We start from the raw sequence: 23,211 nt of genomic DNA, 5'->3' as shown, positions 1-23,211 counted from the left end.
AACTAATTGTACTTTAAACTATTATTTAATGATAAAGTCAGATTTTGAGTCACATTTCTGAAAATGCACATTTAGGTATGCAACAGGGGTTCCAAATGGACCAGGCACGTGAAATAAATGTCTAGAAAATCAATATTGACATTCACAGGAAATGCAATCAGATTCACAAAAACTAAAGAATAACAATAATAAGTCCACTTCTGGTATCCAAATGACTCAATATTTTTCATCAATATCAATCATAATTAGAGCAGTTCGTGCTCAGTGCCCAGGTGATCACACAGTGAATATGGAGAATAAGTGTACAAGGCATGTGTAAAAAACGAACAACGACAAAGGACCAACACAATAGTTCTTGAAACAGGTACACATCCTAAATTCTCGATAAACCATCCATGTAATTGTATTGTAATTGCATTTATATAGCGCTTACTACCCCTGACGAGGCGTCAAAGCGCTTTTTCAGCGAGTAGTACCCTACTCTAGAACCCATAGAGGATTAGTGTTGAATGAGTATAGTGAAACATGCAAGTAAATTTTAAGTGGTGGATAGGTTAGTCAGTTATTTGGATTCGGATTCTGAAAGATAGCAGAATCTTGAAGCACGCTACTCCGGAAACCCATAAAGGATTAGTGACTTAGTATGGTGAAATATGAAAGTAATTTGAGTGGTGGATATTAGTCAGTTATTTGGAGTGAGAAGGGTAGCGGAGGGATAAAAGGGAAGAAAGGTTTGCATTCATGTAGCACCTGTTACCCCTGATGGGTGTAAAAGCGCTTTTCTGGCGAGTAGGACGCTACTCTGGAACTCATAAAGGATTAGTGTTGAAAAAATGTGAATAGTGAAGTATGAAGTAATTTGAGTGGTGGATATGTTATTCAGTTATTTGGATAGAGAAGGGTAGGTTGCGGAATAGAAGAGGGAAAGAGGTTTGTATTTATATAGCGCTTGCTACCCCTTGATGGGGTTTGAGGCGCTTCATTGGCGAGTAGCACGCTACTCTGGAACCCATATAGGATTAGTGGTGAATTAGTATAGTGGAATATGGAAACTGAGAAGTGAACATGTTAATCTGTTACTTTGATTGAAAAGGATAGTGGAGGGACAGAAGAGTGAGATTTTTTTTTCTTTTTTTTTAGGTCATAGAAGTAGGAGGAGGCTTTTGGATATGTAAAAGGGGTTTTTGAGGGGAAGAGTCTGAGGGAAGAGTTTATAAAGGTTTGTTTTGGGGGATCGGTATAGTAAAAAGAGGTGTCAGATGATGCAATGAGGGGTAGAGTAGGAGAGAGTCTAGAAAGGATTATTTTGGGGATCATATTCATGGTATGGGGTTTGGGATAAATGAGAGAGTGGATGTAGAGGATATATTGATATATGTATAGGGTGAGAGATAGGGTAGTGCTTTGGAAATAGTAGTAGAAAGAAGTTTGAGATGAGTCCGAAGGTTGGGCCAGAGGATATATTGAGAGAAGTATAGGCTGAGAAATAGGGTAGTGCATTTGAAATGCTAAATTAGAAGAAAGGGATAAATATATAGATTCATAAGTACATTGAAAGTATATAGATGCATAGAGGAGGTAAGTATATAGAATAAAGATATTGATAGAGCTACAGGATGAGAAATAGGGTAGAGCGTTGGATATGCTTTTTCAGGAGAATGGTAACAGACACACAGATCCAAGTACATGGAAGGTACATAGATGCACAATGGAAGTAAGTAAATGTAGACCACAGATGATTTTGTTTTTGAATGTATTTATTTATTTACAACAACATAATTATTCTACAAGCCTATACAAAGCAATACACAAAGATAGGTACATATCTATAGTGAAAATAAATGCTTATATACAGAGGAATATGCTGTAAATTTCTGTTTGTTTATGGTGCTTACGTGGGGAAGAGCCAATTCTTGAGTAGTTTTCTGAAGATAAGGTGGTTGTCGGTGGATCTTATGTTGGAGGGTAAAGAGTTCCATAGTTTGACTGCTTGAACAGAGAAGGATGTGCCACCCATGTTTTTTTCTTGTATCTTTGGATTTTGAGGCGAGTTGCTCCTTCAGAGCGTAGGTTCCTTTGTTGAATGTGTTTTTACTTCTGATGAAGAGTGGTCCCATTCCATGTATTGCTTTGTGGGTGATACAAAGTAGCTTGAACGTGGATCTTCTGGCCAACCGGTAACCAATGCAGGGCTTTCAAGGTAGGCAAGATGTGGTCTTGCGGTTGATATGCAAGAGTAGTCTGGCAGCCGAGTTCTGAATCCGTTGTAGTCTTTTCATGGCCATTAAAGGTGATCCGTGGTAGAGGCTATTGGCGTAATCGAGTTTGGACAGAACAAGGGAGATGGTAGCTTGGACCTTGTGTGGAAATCCCAAATGAGGGAAAATTTGTCGCAGCGTTTTTATAGTGACAATGCTTGATCTTGCTAGTTTGTCCACTTGGGCATTCATCTACAGCTTGGAATCCATGGTCTTTCCGAGGTTTCTTACTTCCTTCGATACTTTAGGCGGTGGTCCCAGTTCATCAGTCCAGACAGTAAGCGGGTCGTAATGTTTCCAATCGCCACACGTGAGTATTTCCGTTTTTGAAGCACTCAATTTGAGATGGCTCCAAGTCATCCACTGATCCACGGCTCTGAGACAACTGAAAATTGGGGATTTTTCAATGTCTTTGGAGCATTCCAGTTGAAGGAGTACTTGCGTGTCATCTGCATAGTTATAGCACATGAGGTGAAATTGATTGATAAGTACCAGTAATAACTTTATGTAGATGTTGAAAAGCATGGGCAAGATGATAGAACATCGAGGGACCCCTGCTTTTGTGGAGTATGGTTTGGATGAGAAAGGTGGGGTATGGATGACATTAGTTCTGTTTTGAAGGTAGGACGCAATCCAGTCTAGAGCATTTCCCTCGATGCCGGCTTCATAGAGTCTTTATTTCAGAGAGTCATGGTCAACCGTGTCAAAGGCAGCCGAGAGGTCCAAGAGAAGTAGCGCAGCAACCCCACTGCGGTCAACTGTTTTCTTCAGGTCATCCCAGATGGAATCCTGTTTGGAAGTCTGAGAGTATGTCATTCTCTTCAATGAATTGTGACATGTGGGCAAACGCTGCTCTTTCTATCAGTTTGCCCAGGAAAGGTCCATTTGTATTGGGTCTTTAGTTGACAGGGTTCAGCGGGTCCAAGTTTGTTTTCTTCAGTAAAGGGCGTTTGTGTGATTTTCTCTGTTCTTCTGGAAATATTCTAGTAGTTAAGGAATCATTGATGATTCTTCTTACTGGAGTGGCAGCAGAGGTTGTTAGTTTGTGGTGGACAGGGGTCAGAAGGGCTGCCGGCAGGCCTGCTTGCTGTGACCAGGTCCATAAATTCATTGTGTGAGATGTGTTGGAAGAAACGGAGAGGCTGGGTTAGAGTATTCTTGGATTGTTGGTTAGTGCTGGTGCTTTGTTTCTGTTTTAAGTGCGAGTCCAATGTGTCTGTTTTGTCTGCGTAATGAAATCTTGAGTAACAGGATGAGTTCCTTCTAAGCAATTTGGTTTGCGAAATTCATTGAGTATTTTATAGAATTCTTTATTTGCACATTTAGCATTTTGAATTCTGTCTGAGTAGTACCTTTTCTTAGCTTTTTTGATTGCTGACTTGTATAATCTGTTAATATTTTGTAGGTGAAGTTTGTCTTGTTTAGCGTTTGTTTTGAGCCAGGTATGTTGCAGCTCTCTAATTTGTTGTTTTATGTCTTTTATTTCTAAGTTTCTCCAAGGCGCTTTTTTTCTTTTGTGCTGTTGTGTGGTTTTGAGTGGTACCAGGATGTCAAAAGCGACCTGTAGCCACTCATATAGATTTTGAACCGAAGTTATTGTTTCCAGATTTGTAATTGATGTTACTTGTGTTTCTAAGTGTTCCAAATTGAGTTTGTTCCACGGCCGATAGGTGGATGGGTGTAGGCTAGTTTTAGGTGAGTCCCTTAGTGTTGTTTTATGTTGGAAAGCAAGCAAGTGGTGGTCTGACCATGTGACTGGTGTTATAGTTTGAAAGGTAACTAGTTCAGTATTAGAAAAAATGACATCTAGGATATGTCCAGCGATGTGTGTGGGTTTGTGGACAATCTGATGCAGGTTCAGTGCATCTAGGCCAGTGATTATTGCTTTTGGATGGGTCATATTGGCTTTGTCAAACCAAATGTTGAGGTCACCCAGAACGCATAGGTTGGAGTGAATTGTTATCAGGTTTGAAACTGTGTCTAGAAGTGCATCTGGGAATGTCGCCTTGCTAGGTGGATGTCTGTAAAGGAGCAGGAAGTTACAGGATGAAGACGCTGTAGTATTGCATCTTGTCTTTATGGAGATGTCATATGTGATATAAGTGATATGTAATGTTTGCATGAACACAACAGCTAGACTACCTCCTTTTTTGCCTATACGATTTTGGGTGATCATTTGATAGCCTAGAGAAATGGCTTCATGCAGGACTGGAGCCATTTCATCCCCCAACCATGATTCAGTTATGAATAGTATGTCTGGTTTTGCATCAGTGAGAAGGTCGTAGATGTGATGTTTGTTTTTAGAGAGGGATCGAGCATTTATTAGTAGACAGTTTAGAGAATGGCCTTGGGTGATAGTGAGACTTTGTTTTGTAGTAGAGTGAACAGTATTGTGTGTGTTTGTAGCAGGTGTGTTTTTAGTGCTGGCATTAGCTGTTTTAGGATAGCAATCGTGTAGTTGTTCTGTATCATGTTCTGCATCCAGCATGCTAAGAAGGCATTTTGATGGGTCTGTGTGTGTATGTGGTGGAGATGGTGTTTGAGAGTGAGTTGGTGTGCTGTGTTGTTTTCGTGGTGTAACACTGTTGTGCAGTAGAAATGGGGAAGCAAAGTTGTGAGGTGTGGCACTTGGCAGAAGGTGTATGAGTCAGGGGTGGTGGTGCAGCATGTGGGTCATGTAGTAAGGTTCTAAATTGACCAATGGATGAGAGGCGGTTAGAAGAGAGTTGCTGTATCTGTGTTAGGTGTGGTGGAAGAGAGAGAGCTTGGCATTAGAGTTTGTTCCTTTGTGTGGTTTGAAAGGTGGGTGTTTGTTTGTATTTTCTGATGGTAAGTATTTTGACGTGTTGCGCTTTGAAGATCTTGTTGTGCTGGTGTGTGTGATATGTTTTGTTTTTGAGGAGTAGTGAAAAGGGGTTCTGGTGTATTTGTTTCATGCAATGTATTTGGTTGCATAGTATTGTTTGTGAGAGGAGGTTGTGAGGTAGCGGGGGTGGTGATGTGTTTATGAGTAGAGTGTATGTTTTGTGTAGGAGGGAATGAAGTAGAGGTAAGAGTGTTTGTCTCAGACTGGTTTGTTGCAAGAGTTGTGGTGTGCAGTGTGTGTGTTGTGTGTTAGTGTTATTATGGTAGTAGGGAGAGGAGGGCGTTGGTTGGACAGATGATGGAAGTATGAATATATGTTTGTTAGTGATAAAAGGTGGTCTGTTAGGTGTAATTAGAGCAGGGAGCGTGTGTCTGTATGGGATGTAGTTATGTATGGATTGGTTAGTGGTATAGGATAGAGTTGTGTACTGTTTGTAGGTGATAGTGGGTATGTGTGGTAGTTGGGATAGAAGGGTGTATAGATGTGGTTTGGTTGGGTTTGTAGTGCATGCTGGTATATTGGTCCGTGCAACGGGTTGTGTGTGGTGTACATTTGGTGTGCATGTGTTACTATGTTTGTGGATGGTTTGTGGTAGCTATTGCTGAATGTGAACATGTGTATGAGAAAAAGGATTCTCTTGGGTATAATTGAAACCACCTTTTCTTTAGATATATAGTATCATATCATGCATATACCAATCACTCTCATTCCAAATTAGGGGTACGAACACCCTGTTATTCAACCAGACTCACACTTGGATGTGGATCACCAAATAACAACCGCATATGACTAAATGATAAAGAAGCTAAATCAGTAAAAAATATTACACACAATTTATTGACAATTATATAATCAGATATCTATATCAATAATAATTGACAAATTCATACAAAACTCATACGATAAAATACATGAAAAAACATATATATTAAAAATAGAATAGAAAGAAAGAATTAGAGAGCAAAAACATAATGTGAAATCAATATATTCATCAAAGAAAGGTATAACTCCAGTGTAAATCAATGTATAGGGATCATCAGTCTAATATTTTCACAATAGACCTTGATATGAAACAGTTCCTGGATTTTAACCAATTCTTAAAGGTACAAGCGTCGACTCGTTTCGGTGGTAGTTGCTTATTTGAGTTCTACCTGCATCAGGACAAGAATCATAAAATCTCTCCAATTTTCATAAAAACATAAAATAACCCCTTCTAAAGGTTAGGTCCAATCAGAGGAACAGACTTATTACTAGTTCCTATTATGAATGTGTCCCCGGTGGAATACCTTGGTCCATATATATATATTGCAAAAAAGAAGCAGAGATCTCTGGGTAGTTCTCAAGTTTAGGTGGAAAGCAGCGCCTGTATGGAGCACTGTCAACACCAGCGACACTCTAGATCTGCTCACCTCAAATGTCTGTTTTTCTATCAAAATCTTTAAGCATAGGATTAGCACAGTGCCATCCACACCGAGATAGAAAAGGACAAAGTCTTTTGCCATTTGTACAGGAAAATCTTTAAGCATAGGACTAGCACAGTGCTGTCCTTGCCGAGCTGTAAAATGACAAAAGCCAATTACCACTCCAGGCACAGTATTACAGCTTTGAGTTGGTAAAATACCAATCAAGCCAACCTAAAATGAGTAAAAGCAACCCCTGACACAGTGTTTCGTTCTAATTAGAGCTCTTCAGAGAGGTATAGCTTTGTCCAGACACAAGGGAGCACCCAGTATAAGTCAAAGAAATACCCTTTCAGGCATAGAGTGACGAATAAATAATGCATAAAAGAAGCAGAGAACTCTGGGTAGTTCTCAAGTTTAGGTGGAAAGCAGCTCCTGTATGGAGCACTCTCAACACCAGCGACACTCTAGATCTGCTCACCTCAAATGTCTGTTTTTCTATCAAAATCTTTAAGCATAGGATTAGCACAGTGCCATACACGCCGAGATAGAAAAGGACAGTCTTTTGCCATTTGTACAGCAAAATCTTTAAGAATAGGACTAGCAGGGTCCAACAGGGTTTATCCAGAGGAACTCACAGATATATTCCAATATTTATATTCATTAAGGGATTGTTCTCGTGGATAGCATATAATCAAATCCACCTACGTGTATGGTTCGGAGTGATCCTCTCGAGTTCCACTACATGTTCCCGTTCGTCTCGTTTCCGGGTAAGAGACCGATGAGCAGTGTGGTCGCTCCCGTTTTTTTATCCACATGAATGTGAACATGGGCAGCATTTCTGGCCCTAGTCCCGACCAGTCTCGAACAGGCTCAAACAGGTAAATGCCCTTGTCCTCTCTGCCCTTAACAGGCTCAAACAGGTAAATGCCCTTGTCCTCTCTGCCCTTAGCAGACGCAAACAGGTAAATGTCCTTGTCCTCTCTGCCCTTAACAGGCTCAAACAGCTAAATGCCCTTGTCCTCTCTGCCCTTAGCCTCGACACCTGGGCTGAGACGCCCTAAGCCTCGGCCTTTTATAGCCCTAGTAATCAGATGACCCCTTCAGCCAATGGGACCCCTACTCCTTTCCAATCACAACACTAGCCCTAAAATCTAGAACCAATAGGGGATGAGGACCTTACAGCCAATATCAGCCCTACTCCCAAGCACCCAATAACTTAAAAAATCCCTGATCTCTACGTCCAATAGAGGCCCTAGCCCTATCAGTAGTCCCAACCCAAGTCCAAGCAACCAATGGCACAGGAAGCCCTAGTCCCTACTTCCAATAGAAAGCCTAACCCTACTCTTAGTCCCACACCTAGTCCAGCAACCAATCACACCAGAAGCCCTAATCGCTACTTCCAATTAAAGGCCTAACCTTAGCCCTAGACCCACCCTAGTCCCAACAACCAATAACACAGTAAGCCTACTTCCAAAAGAAATTCTAACCCTAGCCGTAATCCCAACCGTACACTGATTGAATCACAGACCCAGAAACCAATCAGAACACTCAAATACCCAACCAATTAGTACAATAACCATAATCCAATAGAAACATCAGATAAAACCACCAATCAGTGTATACATGTACCAACCACTAGCAGACTATATAAGGTCCCAGCGACCTCAGACAAGGTTTGCTGGCCAGGGAGTTGAGAGCTGCTGCTCTTGTTCAGAATCTCCTAGCAGACAGACAGGCTCAATCCACACTTTGGATTTCTGCAGGTAAGGGCCTAACTTGTCCCCTGACAATAGTGTTTGTTTAAAACTTTACTCCCTCTCCTGGCCACAAAACGAAGTGCACAGTCCCTATTGAACACAGTTTAAACAGCACACAGAAGATCACTGCTGCCTCAAAGCACCCTCTGATGTAGAGTATCTAGTTGTCAAAAGCATTGACAGCGCTTCGACCCTAGTAGTTGAGCGAGTCATCATCAGGATATAAAATAGTTTAAGGAAAGCAAGAGTTCTAATTGCTGTGTTGAATGCTAAACTTTGTTTTAAAAAAAGATGGACGGACCCAGTAAATTAGGTCTGGTATAACAGGGGAAATCTAAAGCCACCTGAGAGCTCCGTGAGTCAGCTTATCAGCATCTGCTTGCATCGGAATGCTGCTGAGGACTCAATAATGCAATAATTACTTTTAGAGGGTTGGCATGTTATTGTCCCAACCATTTAGTGCCTGCAGCCTGTATTCTGGGTCACATGACTAAATTGAGTTGGCCTTTGTGTATTATCCAAAACAGTATCACAAAGCAGACTTGGTGTTGGCGGGATGGGCCATCCTGACCTAATATGATGGGCAGAGCTGTCACCTACCACACTTGCACTTCCAAGAGGTTGCCGCAGCACACTCACATAGGATTTCACATTAGTCTATTGTCACCCTAGGCCCCTCAGAGCAAGGGCAAGGGAAGGAAGAAATTCCAGAACAAGATGCGGCAAGAAGTCTAGAAGTTTCTCCCACTTCAAAGCGGGCATCAGGTATAACTACTGAACCCTCAGACAAATTCTTCAGATCACTTCAGAAACTATGGAAGACTCACAAAATGGACTGCTCTGCTGCCTGAAGGACTGTCCTACTGCCCTGGTATAAGAAGGACTGTCCTGCGGACCTGCCCCTTGAACCCAGAACCACCAGAGTGACTTCAAGGGCTAGATGACTAGCCTCCTGCTCTCAGCTACAAGGACATACAAGCTCCAGAGACTTCTCCTGCATCTGCCCAGCTGCCAGACTCAAATGGACCTGCTTGTACCCTGCTGCTGGCCTCTGCTACAGTGATTCTTGATCCCCAAGAGTGCTCCACAGGTCCTGGAGCCTAGGCTGGCTTCAGAGTGTACTCATCACAGCACAACAGTGGGTTTCCTCAGAACCGACGCAAGGCGACGCAGCATGAAGCAACCTGATGCAGCATGATGGAGGACCTAGCATCCAGTACCTCGCAGCTCCTCAATGCAAACCGACACAGCATGGCGCAGAACATTGCATCGCAGACCCACAAAGCTTCTTATCAGAACCAACGTAGTGCAACGCAAATCGATGCAGGGCCTCGCATCGCAGCCCTCGCAGCTCCTCATCAGAACCGTCGTCGTGCGATAACGCCTCGCATCCAGGACATGCGGTACAATTGTCAGTGGGACTAACCTCGTCCCCTTGTACCTAGCCCACATTCCATTTCAGGTGGCCTTAGTCCTGGTCCGTTGTCACGCTTGTGCTTTTTGGCGCGATTTCCACTTTAAATTTTCAAAATTCATGAATCCGGTTCTACTGATTGGATATTTGTTGTTTTGGTCTCAAATTATTTAATAAATGTAACTCTATTTTTTTAATTAGTGTGGGATTTTTCTTATGTTGAGTTTTCACTTCATTACTATTTGAGTGCAGCATAAACACTTTACACATTGCCTCTAAATTTAGCCTGACTGCTTTTGTGGAAAGCTCCCAGAGGGTTAAGCACAGGTTGATTCAGTGACTTTTGTGATTCACCCTGACAGGGGTTGTGTCTGTTGTTTGAGAAAGGCTCACACCCCCCTCAACCAACAAACCAATTTCTCACAGTGCTCATTAATGATATCCTTTACCTGATTAAACAAGCATTGGCATAGCCAATAGGTCTCGCCTTTGGGGCCTTATAAGTGTTTGGCCAGAGCTATTGGCTTAGCCAATGGGTTTAAGCTATATTGTAGAGCGACTAGTTTGAGCCAAAGAAACAGAAAACTGATAGGGTACAAAAAAATAAGCTGCCTTTAACTGAATTCTACTCTAATGTTGTCCTTTGAAACAAAAATAGGACGAGAAGCCAAAATAAAAAATGGAAAACGAGCGAGAGGAAAGCAATAACTAAATTTAAACTTAATTATCACAGCTATCTGATTAGTGCCCACAATGGCTTGTATCCATGATAGGAGGAAAGACTTTAATAGTTACAGGGAGTTCTGTAACACGACAGCTCCCTAATTGCATAGAGCCTGAATTTGTAATTTAATTAACATACACACTCAGGTGTCTGCACTAACCACTGCAGACTGTCTCACTTACTTTTCAACTACCAGAGAGTCGACAACGCGAGGCAGGATGAGGCTGCGAGCCACCACTGCTATATGCCCGCCTCCTCAGTGAGTCCTGTCCAGTGACAGTGGTCACTTTAGTCCCTCGCCAAATGTATTAGCTGTGGCGGGGAGGAAGGGGGATTCACTGCAGCTGACTGAACCACGGTGAGAGCAAGCAGCACTGGCTGCGAGCGCCATGATTTCCCACAAATCGATACCCACAACTCCGGCAGCAGGACGTGACGTCCCCACGGCGCAGACTGTAAGCATAAGTAATGATAATGATAAGCGCCTCGAGGTGAGCATGGTTCTCAGTGCTATCACAATTATGGACACTACTCAAAATTAACACAACAGAAATTATATTTTTACTCACACGCGTGTGTACAATCGATAGCATCAATATACCAGCTTCCATTTGGAATTATCAGTCCTGTGTCTCGTGCATACTGAGCTTGCTGTGTGACGCAAACATGCTGTATATTTTAAAGATGAATTGGGGTGCTGCGCTGGAAAAGGGAAATGCATGAAGAGCTGTTTACAATTAATAATAAAGAAACAGAAAGAAAAAGAAGTCAAACTACCTCATAAAATGAAACTGTTCCAATTAACAAAATGGCAGGACATCTTTCACTGATGTATTTGGTAGGCAAAATGCCATGGAAAAAGGCAAAAAAGCAAGAGAGTTTTGTGCTTGTGTCTTAATCATTAAAGTCAAAACTTACTGGGATAACATAGTGTTGAGATAAGGCAAAGGAAGTTTGCTATCAGGCTTAAAAGATTTCAGTGGCTCGAGAATACAAACGAGCACATCTGACAGTGTGTCAAACTTCATCAGCAAAGTGAAGAAAAACTATTGTAGGGAAAAGTTTACGTACAGCCCAAACAGTAACTCAGAAACCACAAACTGCTATTACGTGTATATTAGCCGATTGGTGGAATCTTACTACATTTTTATCAGGTTTCTAATTGCTACCATGTATCTTCACCTCATCTTAAAAAAATGCATCCTCAGCCAGAAAGCGGAGAGCAAAGGAGTAGGGGGTGGCGAGGGCGGCAACGGATGAAGAAAACCCACGAGTGGTGCGCATGCGCTTGGGAGAGCGAGCAGCCCATTTGTTTTCAATTATCGCGCCCGCGTCTGGGCAGGATAATTGAAAACAGATGTGGCCCCTTGCGCGTAACAGCAAGCCTTAGGCCGTGGGCGGTTACATTGGCTGGGAAAGGCGGGACATGCGTCTGCCTTTACCCACTTGCGTGCTGTCTTTTAAGGAAGACGCACGCAAAGGCTAATGGAATGTCAGGACTTTAGGCACGATCTCGCTCTCTTGTGCACGAAGTACTGGTCAGCTCCAAGAGGCCGTATCCTTAGAGCAGCGCATGCGCGCTGCGCTAAGGCTCGACCTAAAAAGGATATAATTTGCTGAAACAGTCCATGAAAGATATGCACTGCATCGCCACCAGAGCCCCAGCCCAACCTCTCTTTAAGGCGAACTGCCCCCTAAGAATCTCCCAACATTTTCTAAATGCCAGGCCGTGTCTGAAGCGGCCACACAAACTATGATTGTCAGTGGTTTGAAACTAGCAGCTCATGCATTGTGTAATGTAATCAAAATTTGTGTAACACATTCATAGGTGGCGAGTGTCTTGGGTTGTCTAGGGAGTGTTTCCTCGCAGTTCATATAAACACAAATATCTTGCACAATGAAGACAAGACACCTCCATTGTGCACTTTCGTCCTGTGGCAGTGTAGGTCAACATGTCGCCATACTATAAACCACCACACCCGCGAGAGTTGGCTCAGTGCCACTTTTGACACATTTGCTGGATCAGGTTTCATCAGACATTTCATTTTTTTCCTCAGTGACACTGTGCATGTGGAGACACTGGTGAGTGAGTCTGCCTGAGCTGCTGAGGAGGATGGTGCCAGGATTTTCAGTTCCTTTATGTCTCAATTGGCACAATCACATTTTTATCTTATCATATTATGAAGAGATATTTATAAATAATTTTCTCCAGTGTTGCCCCATATTTAGGAAGGGCTGGAGTCAGACATTCATTCCTTTCATTCATCTCAGTGAGAGCACAACAGATCGGGCAGGGGTGAATTGGGTAGACAGTAATTAATAGTTCCTCTAAATCTGCAAGGGAGGATGAGTGTTTACCAGTAGGATATAGAGTCTGTCTGCAACAGGAACAAGCATTGATAAAGCGAATAGATTTGGCTGAAGAGCTATTGGCTATGCCAAATGCTTGTTTGCTTCCCTTTAGTTTAATATTAGCTTATCATTCCAAGAAAGCAACATGTTGACCATGTTGGAATGGTAAACTAATGAAAATGTATAACAAAAAGCATTCAAAGATTGCCATCTTGTGCATGCATGCAAATGAACGGACAGCAGTATTCTAACGTTTTTTTATCTATAGTCAACAGCCACTCCAAGCAGGCTCCCCAAGCATTTATACATATACCTACGCTAGGGCTGCCATCTTTCAATGGTTTTCAAATACTTTTTTAATAGCGTGAGAAAGAAAACATTCAAAGATGGTCGCCCCTGCATGCACATGTGTACGTGACTAACATCTTTGAATTGTTTTCACGTGCTCTTTTCATACTAAAGATAAGGAAGCTCAATTCAAATATGGCCTCCCACAACAGTGACCATACAGGACGTGCATGACACACTGCTAGTAGCAACGAGCGGCCTGTAGCAATATGTAAACGTGAAAGTAAAAGTTATAAAACGTTTTCAGAATGAAAAAGTGTTTTGTTTTTCACAAACAAACGGCTTGTTTTAGCACCTCAAGGAATAGCAAGCATTTGCAATACAATAGGTTTCGCATTTGCGAAAGTACAGTAGAAGTCAAGCGGCATCTCCTCAGTGGTGGCTGTTATAAGGGAAACGTTTGGGTTTGCATGGGTTCCTATACCGAAGTGACGTGGCCTAGCAGTTTGAGCAGAAGGGCCGTCTTTCTGTAAAACAAGCGAGGCACCAGAAAGCGGCCGAGAGTACATACCATTGTCTCAGATTAATTTGCGCATTCAATCCATAATTTTGTTTTAACATTTTTCTGATGGTATGACTTACTTTGGAAACAGTTCAGCATGCACTGAAAGGATGCCAGAACTGTACCCATTCAGGGTTAGCCCTGGTGCGAACTCGCACTGCACAACTTTGGGCGCTCACACCCTGTGCCAGGGCTGAGTGCGAACTAGGCCCTAAAAGTATTTGGCAAACTCAGCACAAAAAGATGACTCGGGGAGGAATGGCAGTTTGAAGGTATGTAAACAGCGTCGATAAAAAAGCGTGGCATGTATCACCACGCATGCTGTTTGCTTTGGTCAAATGGCGAGAGCAGCCATCTTTGTCCATGCCGACGCGTGCATGTATGCCTTTGGGAGAATTGATTGAAAAAGGCACTCGCATGGCGAGAGCAGCGCATGAGCTGCTATCGCCAGGCGAGGCCTAAAAACAAGATTCTCATCATGGATCAGTAGGTCTGATGGAGGTACTATAGTTTAAATGCGCTTGTTTTTGAGAGTACGAAATAATAAAAACTAAAGTAAAAGCAGAAGGAAGAACAACATATGAAAGTGGGATGGTAATTTTTTGTTTTAAAGGAAGCCCCTTATAAGACAGGCATTTGAGAGAAGTGAAGCCTTGGATAAGGAGGATCGGTGATGCAGGGCATAATTACTCTGAAGGAACAGGACTTCTCTGAGAACAGGGTTTGGATAAACAGAAGCACATCCTACTATATAAAGCTTGAACTGATTTTAACGGATGAATTCCTCACTTCTGTAGTTTACACAAGAGTAACCCTCTGTCCACTAAGTCTAAGTGAATTAAAGTCTTGCTGTACATCTGTTTGTGTACTGTAAGTCCAGAGTTCGGTTCCCAGCGAGGCCAGCTCATTCTTGCATGTTTCTGAGATCAACACAGTGAGCACCATTTCATCATGTAATAATGACATGTTATTTCCAGAATTTAGAAACAGCAACATTTTGATATTTAACACAATAGAAAAGGAGTAACAATTAACAAAAACACTGGCAAAGCCAATTGATCTGATTTCTTTATATATGACAGTTCTTCTTCATTGGCTGGCAAGTTTCGGTGGGTGGGTGAATAAAAGCGATAATACGGCAATAGAAGGATACAAAGATTGATGGATAAAAGGTTGAGTGACTGGGGAGATGGGTGGAGGGATGGATGAAGGGATGAGTGAGTTCATGGATCTGAAGAAACCGGAGAAGAAAGCATTCTCCTGCCATCAACTTGATTGCAGTAATTTCCAGCATCATTGCCCCAGTCATTGATGCATCCATTCATCATCTTACCCATTCATCCATCAATGCCCTAACCCTTCTGTGACTCTTTCATCAAAATATGCTCACAAGGACTGATTTTGCAGGGAGTAATATCACCAAGGACTGCTGGCTGCTTCCCTAACACATGGCTTGGTAATGAGCTATGGCTTTAGCTCAGCATTGACTTCAGGTATGCAAATGTTGTCTGGGTAATTTTCTAGCTCCTATCAATTGTGCTAGGCCAAGTGGGAAACACATACAGCCCATTGTAATGCTTAGTTTTCATGTTGCATACTTTCCTTCTGTTTGCTATTGCCAATATATTTATGATCATTGCTACATATTTTCTTAACTAGATTGGCATGGAATACAAGTCGGGGCTTCAGGAATTGCTAACAAAAATGACCACTAATTACATGGACACTGCTTCTTCCCCATTGGTTAAATCGGAAGCATTCAAAGCAGTAGTGAGGGGGGATAGTATTCGAGCGACAATAGAAGCCTGAATCGCAATTACAGATAACCTTCCAGAAGCACAGTTTTCTCAACTAGGGTTGGAAAGGGAGGGAGCCATGGATCCCAGTTTAGTGGTGCATCTTATAAAGACCTGAGACAAACATGCTGATTTACTTGAACATTTATGTGGCATTGACCTGGCTGCATATACAGCCAAAACACACACTGATGGTGACAAAACTGGAAGATCTAGCATATCTAATCCAACCTCAGTGCTCACATGCCCCAATCTACTCTACCAAAGACCTCTCTGGTAGCCTAGCCCTTACACAACAAATTAATATCTCTTTCAGACAATATTACAAGACACTGTACTCATCAGAGGCCAGCCCAGTGTTCAAAATCATGACCGCATCCCTCTTAAGAATTCATATGTCACAAGTATCACCTGAGCACCCTACTGACTACAATTAATGAGGTAATAGTTATGTCGATACCGAAACCCAGATGTGAACCTAAAATCATGTCCTCTTATCGGTCATTGTCAATCCTAAGCAATGACTATGATTTTAAGCAGAATTCTGGTGGACTAGACTAGTGCCTTGCCTCCTGGGACGATGATCATAATTGATTCATCCTGCGTCTGAGCACTTCATTGAATATTAGACAGTTTTATCATATTTTGGAGCATGCCCCACGTACCTCACCTGATCAGAAGTAGGCACCTGGACACCTAGCTAGCCACTTGCCTGTGGCCTATAATTCCTGCTTGTTCCCAACTGATCCAGTGACTCCACAGCTGCCCGGCCAGAAGCCACCCCCACCCCATGACCTACTTAATGCAGGCCACAGTGCGACCACACAGCGGACACAAGCAACGGGGGCGCCGCTGGTGCGCCAAAGGCAAACCTATCTGCGTCCGTCCATGCCTGGACTGCACCCATCGCCACAACTCCTGGCCCCCCCGGAGATACACCATCGTCAAGCTCTACACCCTCACCCCACACGCCGCAACAAATACTGCCACAACACTGACCCACGCTCCACTGTAGGACCTTTCACCTGCTCCCACTGCCACTTCACATGCCACTGCACACACACCAGCCCACTGACAAGCCCTCCCCTTTCATACCACAGACACCATCTGACCAAAAAAAACCAACTTGCATGTGATCTTCTCAACACACGCTCACTATGCAAGCATCCCCCTGAATAATAAGGACCCCGTCACCACCCGCACACTCAGCATCATCTTCCTCACTGAGACCTGGCTCAAATCCACATCTTTCCCAGACATTACCTTAGCGATCCTCTACGGATATAAAATCGCTTACCAGGACGGCACCAACAAGCCGGGAGGAGGAACAGCCATCATCCACAAATTGACCATACAGAGTACCACCAGCATCGCCAATACCACCACCCCCATGGAACATCTCAACTTCAAGCTCCACATAGACAAGACAACCATCAGAGGCACCCTTGCATACCGACCCCCAGGCCCGCGCTCAAGCTTCTGCACATCATTGCAGACTTCATTGTGCACCTAGCCTTAGACTCCAAGAACTACATATTTCACTGCGACCTACATTTCCACATCGACGACCCCAACAACAAAAATACTGCACACCTCCTCGATCCTACACCACCCGCAGGACAAACGCTGGACCCAATTTCCACCTCAAGCAACCCCATCAAATACAGCCATGTCACAGAACTCACATGGATTGATCACTCCATCGTCCAAATCAGCATCTCCAGCCCCCACACCACCACCCCCAAGATGACCCGTGCCACCCACTAGAGGTTGAACAAAATCTCAGAGACCAGCTGGGCGAATGCCATCAACACCTCCAACCCTGCTGGTGCCCCCAACCTTGAACAGGGAGTGAAAAACGTCGATGCCTGGCTCACCAATGACATCATCCCCATCGAGAGCAACACCCAGAGAAAATCCTCCATAAAGGCCAGCTACACCCAAGAACTCAGAACAGCGAAACGAGGCTGCAAACAGTTAGAGACGAGATGGTGCACCAGCAAGGACACCTCTGACAGGGCAGCCTTCAAGACCTCCCTCAATCTCTACCACCACCTGCTGAGGACAACAGGGAAGACAGCCCTTGCCGCACATATCGAAACCAGTGCCAACAACACCAAGGAACTTTTCAATATCGTTAAGGAATTCTCCAACCCAGCTGCCAGCGAAACAACAAGATCACAACTATATACAGAAATTTCGAAACACAACCCACACCTATGGACTTCCTCTACAGATATGCCACCACCGTAACGACATAAACCACACGCTTACCATCTGGAACATCCTCTCCACCCAGGACACCCCCTCCACGATGAAATCCATCCACTCAGGAACTCCCACAGACCTATGTCCACACCACATCTTCAACCTCGGAAATCAAAGGATCGGCCACGAACTCACCACCCTACTCAACGCCTCTATCACCACCACAACACTTCCCAATGCCTGGAAACACCGCAAAGTCAGATCCCTGCTCAAAAAACCCTACACCGACCCCAGCGAACTTAAACATTTCTGGCCAATCTCCCTGCTCTCATTCGCAGCGAAGGTACAGGAAAAGATCATAAACAATCAGCTCACTACACACCTGGAGCAGAACCAGCTGCCCGACACCTCCCAATCAGACTTCAGCTGCAGTCACAGCACCAAAACCAAATTCATCGCAGCCACCAACGACATCCAAACCTTCCTTGACCGAGGGGAAACAGCAGCTTTGATCCTCCTCGACCTCTCTGCAGTCTTCGACACTGTATCCCACCACATCCTGATCAAAAGACTCCACCACATCGGCATCCAAGGGGACGTGCTGAGATGGAACACCTCCTTCCTCAACGGAAGAGAACCCAGGGGATCCACATCCCACCTTTCACCTCTGAACCCAAGCAGATCACCCGCGGTGTCCTCCAGGGCTAATCCCTCAGCACCATGCTCTTCAACCAATATATGACCCCACTGGCAAAAATCGTCAGATCCCACGGTTTCAACATAATTTCCTACACAGACAACACCCAACTCATCTTCTCACTCACCGATGACCCCACCCCCACCAGAACCAACTTCCATAGATGCATGACAAATGTTGACGACTGGATGAAGAACAACTGCCTGCAGTGGAACACAGAGAAGATGGAAGTTCTGATCTTTGGCAACAGTAGCAACAAATAGAGCGATTCCTGGGGGGCCATCAGACCTAGGACCTGCACCTACTCCCTCCAACCACGCCAGAAACCTTGGAATCATCATTGACAAGCTCACCATACAATTACAGATCAACACCGTCTCCTCTGCCTGCTTCCTCACTCTGCGCATGCTATGTAAGCTCTTCAAGCGGCTACTCATACACAAGAGACACACTATGACACAAGCCATCATCACCAGCCGACTGGACTACAGCAATGCCCTCTACATAGGAATCGCCGCCCACCTTCTACAGAGACCATACAGAACGCCAAGACCATACAGAACGCCGCAGCCCCTCATCCTTGGCCTTCCCCAATTAACCCACATCACACACCACCTCAGGAAACTCCACTGGCTTCCTGTACAAAAGAGATGGCAATTCAAGCTGCAGACCCACGTACACAAGGCTCTACACAACCAAGGACCCGCCTACATTAACCACCTCCTGAACTTCCACCAACCATCGAGAAGACTACGCTCCGCCTACCTTTCACTCGCCCTACTCCCCGCATCTAATGAAGCAGAAGTGGAGGGTGCTCCTTCTCCCACATCGCAGGAAAGACTTGGAACAGTCTCCACACGCACCTCTGGACCATCACCTCACTTCTGGATTTCTGAATGGCCCTCAAGACCTGGCTATTCGAATAAGCCTGCAAGTGTCTAGATAATCAAATTGGGAGATAAGCTGCGCTTTATAAATCCTGATTGATTGATTGATTAAGTTCTTGGTTCAAGCATTTGAAATCATAAAGTGGAATTATATGCTCGCCATGCTTAAGGGGTTTGGTTAGTGTTCTGGAATGCTGCACTAGATCAGCCTCTTACACACTATACCCAAAGCTATAGTTAAAAGAGGTTGTAACTTATCCATAGTTAGGTAGTTGCCATGGGCACGAGACAGTGTTGTTCCCTATTCCTACTATTGTTTGCCCTGGCAATTGAACTTCTGGCAATAAAGCTGCAGACCCAGGGAAACGACTGGGGAATACAGCACGCTGACAGCGTTCAAGCAGTATCGCTTTATGAAGATGATACCCTTCTCTACTTGTGGGATGTTAATACAGATTTGGCTTAAATGACAGACACTATGCACGTATTTAAGAGGATATCAGGTCTTACGGTCAACACAAGCACAGCCTGCATTTTCCCTTTCCGAAAAGTATTACTCTGGAGAAATTAGCTTGCAAGGTGGTGCAAATACAGTGGACACCAGACACGTTCTGCTATATGTGTCTTAATATGTTTTACACTCAAGCAGACTTTTTAGAGAATAATTTGGGAGGATTGATTCATTCTCTAAGATTTCCTTTTGGGTCGGGCTCCCATTATCAGTAAAGGGCCCACATGACAATATCCAAGATGGTAATGCTTCTGTGCTTCCTTTATAATTGTGTTAATCGCCCACTGCTGATATCCAGGAAAATCTTTTGTTAGTTGGATTTGCTGTTGATTAACTGGATATGGGAGGCAGACAGGAGGTGTATGGCTCTAGCCAAAGTTTGAACATACAATGAAGGACTTGGTGCACAGAACTTTCAATGGTACTACAATGCAGTCCAGCTGCAGTGGTTTGCCTACTGGTTTGCAGGCCATCACCTCTGCGAGACAGCACTCTCGCAGTTACCAATTAAAGAAGTGCAGCTGCACATGATCCTTTTCCTGAGCGCTCAAAACCCCAAGAATCTTCCCATCCTCCTTCACACTGCAGTAGGCTGGTTGAGTCATAGTATTGCATAACTACGTCTGTCCTAACTTATGCTCCGATTGCACCCCTTAAAGGTCTTCCCACTGGGACGGATGCCCTTACAGTGGGGGGCATTATACATTGGTATAGGGATTTCAGGAGCATGCTGGTGTGAAATTACAACCTATTAGGGATAACTGGGAATACAATGTGAATCAAGTAGGGATGCCCTTACAGTGAGGGGCATAATACATTGGTAGAGGGATTTCAGGAGCATGCTGGTGTGAAATACCAACCTATTAGGGATAACTGGGAATAAAATGTGAATCAAGTGTCTTGCGATAAGGTGTGGCAAAATGTGTTGGAATCCCCACATATGATTTTGTGCAACATCTAGTTTAAATACATCCAATTAAGTATATTGCACAGAGCATAGCTCATACTGCACAAACTTTATTTAATCTGCCTGAAATTATCCCGGGCAGCCCCAGATGCCACAATGCAACTGTAGGCCTCGCACACATGCTTTGGAATTGCACAGCTTTGAAACACTTCTGGGCGGAAGTTCTATCAATGATATCTCAGGTCCCTATATGCACAGACATAAACAATTAGTGCTGCCTGCTGGGATATACTCCAAGCCCAAAAAAGCCAGAGCAACAAATAAATTTCAGGCTCTGGCTTTACTACTGGCCAAGAGAGCTGTTACAATGCGTTGTAAATCTTCACAGGGCCACCCCTCCCTCCCCCCAGTTATCTAATTCTCATGGAAAAAAGGTCTTGTAAATGTTGATGCAAGCTCTCATAGATTGAGGCTATGGTGAGTGAAATGATGGATGGTCAGGAGCATATAATCACCTTCACTTCGAGAATGTTGAATTTGAAAGAAAATAATTACAGCACTATAGGAAGAGAAGAGATAGCATGGTTGTGGGAAGCAGAGAAATTTAGAATTTATTTGTGGGGTACTAGATTTGTTCTATATACAGATCATAAATCCCTGATTTACATCCTGGGAAATAGTTATTCCCACAAAGCATCGTCAAGATTGATTAGACTGCTATCTCGTTTACAAGAGTTCAATTTTGATATAAAATACTTGCCAGTAGGAAAAAAAATTAAGGGTAGATTGCCTTTCTCACATACCTATACTAGACAATGATGATTCCAGTCATTATGTTGATGAAGATGAATGTGTGATGACCATTATAGATGCTACACAGCATTTCAATATTACTGGAGAAGAGTGGAGAACGTCTTGCGACTTGGATGAGTCACTTTCGCAAGTCAAAAAGTACATAGTTAATGGATGGCCACGGGATAGAAATTTAAGTCAGGATTTGAGAGTTTTTGCACAAGTAGCTTCAGAGTTGTCTGTGGTCACTGACATGGTACTTAGACAAGATCTGTTTGTGCCTCCTGTTGGTTTCCGGAAAAAAAACAATTACACTCACACATGAAGGACATTTAGGTATGTCTGCCACAGTAAAGTTAATCAATAAATACTAGAGGTGGTCAGGGATTCACAAGCAGGTCAGAATGTATATAGAAAGATGCAAAGAGTGTTTGTCCTTTGACAATCATTGAAAGGTAAAATATTCTCCTTTGGGCTCTGTTGTATGGCCAAATTGATGCATGGGTAAAAATCGGAATTGATTTTGTAGGACCTTTCCACATTTTGAGTGGTGATAACAGGTATCTCATATCTCATCATGGCTGTTGATTACTTCTCAAAATGAGTGTATTATATATATAGGGTGGCAGATATCAGTACCACTATTAAGTTCTTGGAACGTTTGTTTAGCATTAAAGGTACTCCCAAAGAAATCGTTATGAATAACGGGACACATTTTGTGTCTTCATCCATTTTTTTCTTTTTTGCAAAAAAGCACGGTGTAACATGTTAAAGTACCACTTTATAATCCTTTCTCAAATGGTCTTGTGAAGAAGTCCAAAGGCAAGCCCGTCTGTGCCTGTATGCCGCCAGATGCCAGACATGCTGGTGATTTGAAATCTGGGGTGCTTATATACACCAGGGAGCAGCTGATGTCTATTGGCCAGCAGGTCAGCCCTTGTGGACAGTATCAGGGGGACACGATGAAAGGACCTTTCTGCTGTTACAAGTGTGGCTATAAATCCTGCTCCGTATTGCCCCCGACTGCCTCCAGACCCACTATGAAAATCCTCCATCTCAATGTCCGGTTCTTGGTTAAACACTATATGGAGATCCATTACCTCATTGAGGATGAATCACCGGATGTGTTTTTCATAACTGAATCCTGGTTGACTGATGCCACGGTGGCTGAACTTGGCCTCGCTCTTCCTCCAGGGTTCAGTATCTTGACACTTAATAGAGAAACTAGAGGCGGGGGCATAGCTGTTATTTTTAAAACCTGTTACCGCTGCTCACTTGTCAAGGAGAATATAGCAGGGTGTGAATGCGCTCGTTTTGCGATCTCTTTCAATGCCCACTCCTCCTTCTCTGGTCTACTAGTTTATCGCCCCCCCCCAGACCTACCTTGGAGTTCAAGTCAGCCATCATTGAGGCTGTGAGTTCCTTGGCACTGACAGCTACGAATTTTAACCTTGTGGGTAATCTTAATCTGCACTTTGACAGCCCTAATGACCCCGAAGTCAGCAGCTTGCTTGCTGACTTGGAGGCCTGTCAGTTGAGCCAGTTGGTAGTGGGCCCCACCCACTCTACAGGGCATTTACTTGACCCGGTCTACTGCAACATCCCTTCTCTCATGGTCAAGACACCTAGCCCAGTGTGTTGGTCCGACCACTTTTTAGTTACTATCTTCTTTCCGCTCTCTGAGCCTACTCATAGATCCTATCCCAAAGACACTCTTAGACATTGCTGGCACAAACTTAAATTAGAGGATTTGCTCTCCACTCTGGCTTCCTCTTCCTCCACCTTAGAC

The 23,211-nt window shown here is 43.7% G+C and overlaps 1 protein-coding gene across 3 annotated transcripts in view; it reads right to left on the bottom strand.

The window, feature by feature from the left end:
• Positions 1-23,211, bottom strand: part of PPIL6 (peptidylprolyl isomerase like 6) — a 171,850-nt gene that overhangs the window by 145,646 nt on the left and 2,993 nt on the right. The window contains exon 1 of one of the 3 annotated variants that reach the window (XM_085611193.1): positions 10,992-11,124. The exons of the other annotated variants lie outside the window; for them this stretch is intronic. Coding sequence (XP_085467319.1) covers positions 10,992-11,033 — 42 coding nt within the window. The 5' untranslated portion in view covers positions 11,034-11,124. Of the gene's footprint in view, positions 1-10,991; positions 11,125-23,211 lie in introns of those variants that run through there. 3 annotated transcript variants of the gene reach the window in all.

Source organism: Triturus cristatus, chromosome 6 (genome assembly GCF_964204655.1).
Source record: "Triturus cristatus chromosome 6, aTriCri1.1, whole genome shotgun sequence".
In the NCBI taxonomy this organism is placed as follows: Eukaryota; Metazoa; Chordata; class Amphibia; order Caudata; family Salamandridae; genus Triturus; species Triturus cristatus.
This window is presented reverse-complemented; position numbering and strand designations above follow the sequence as displayed.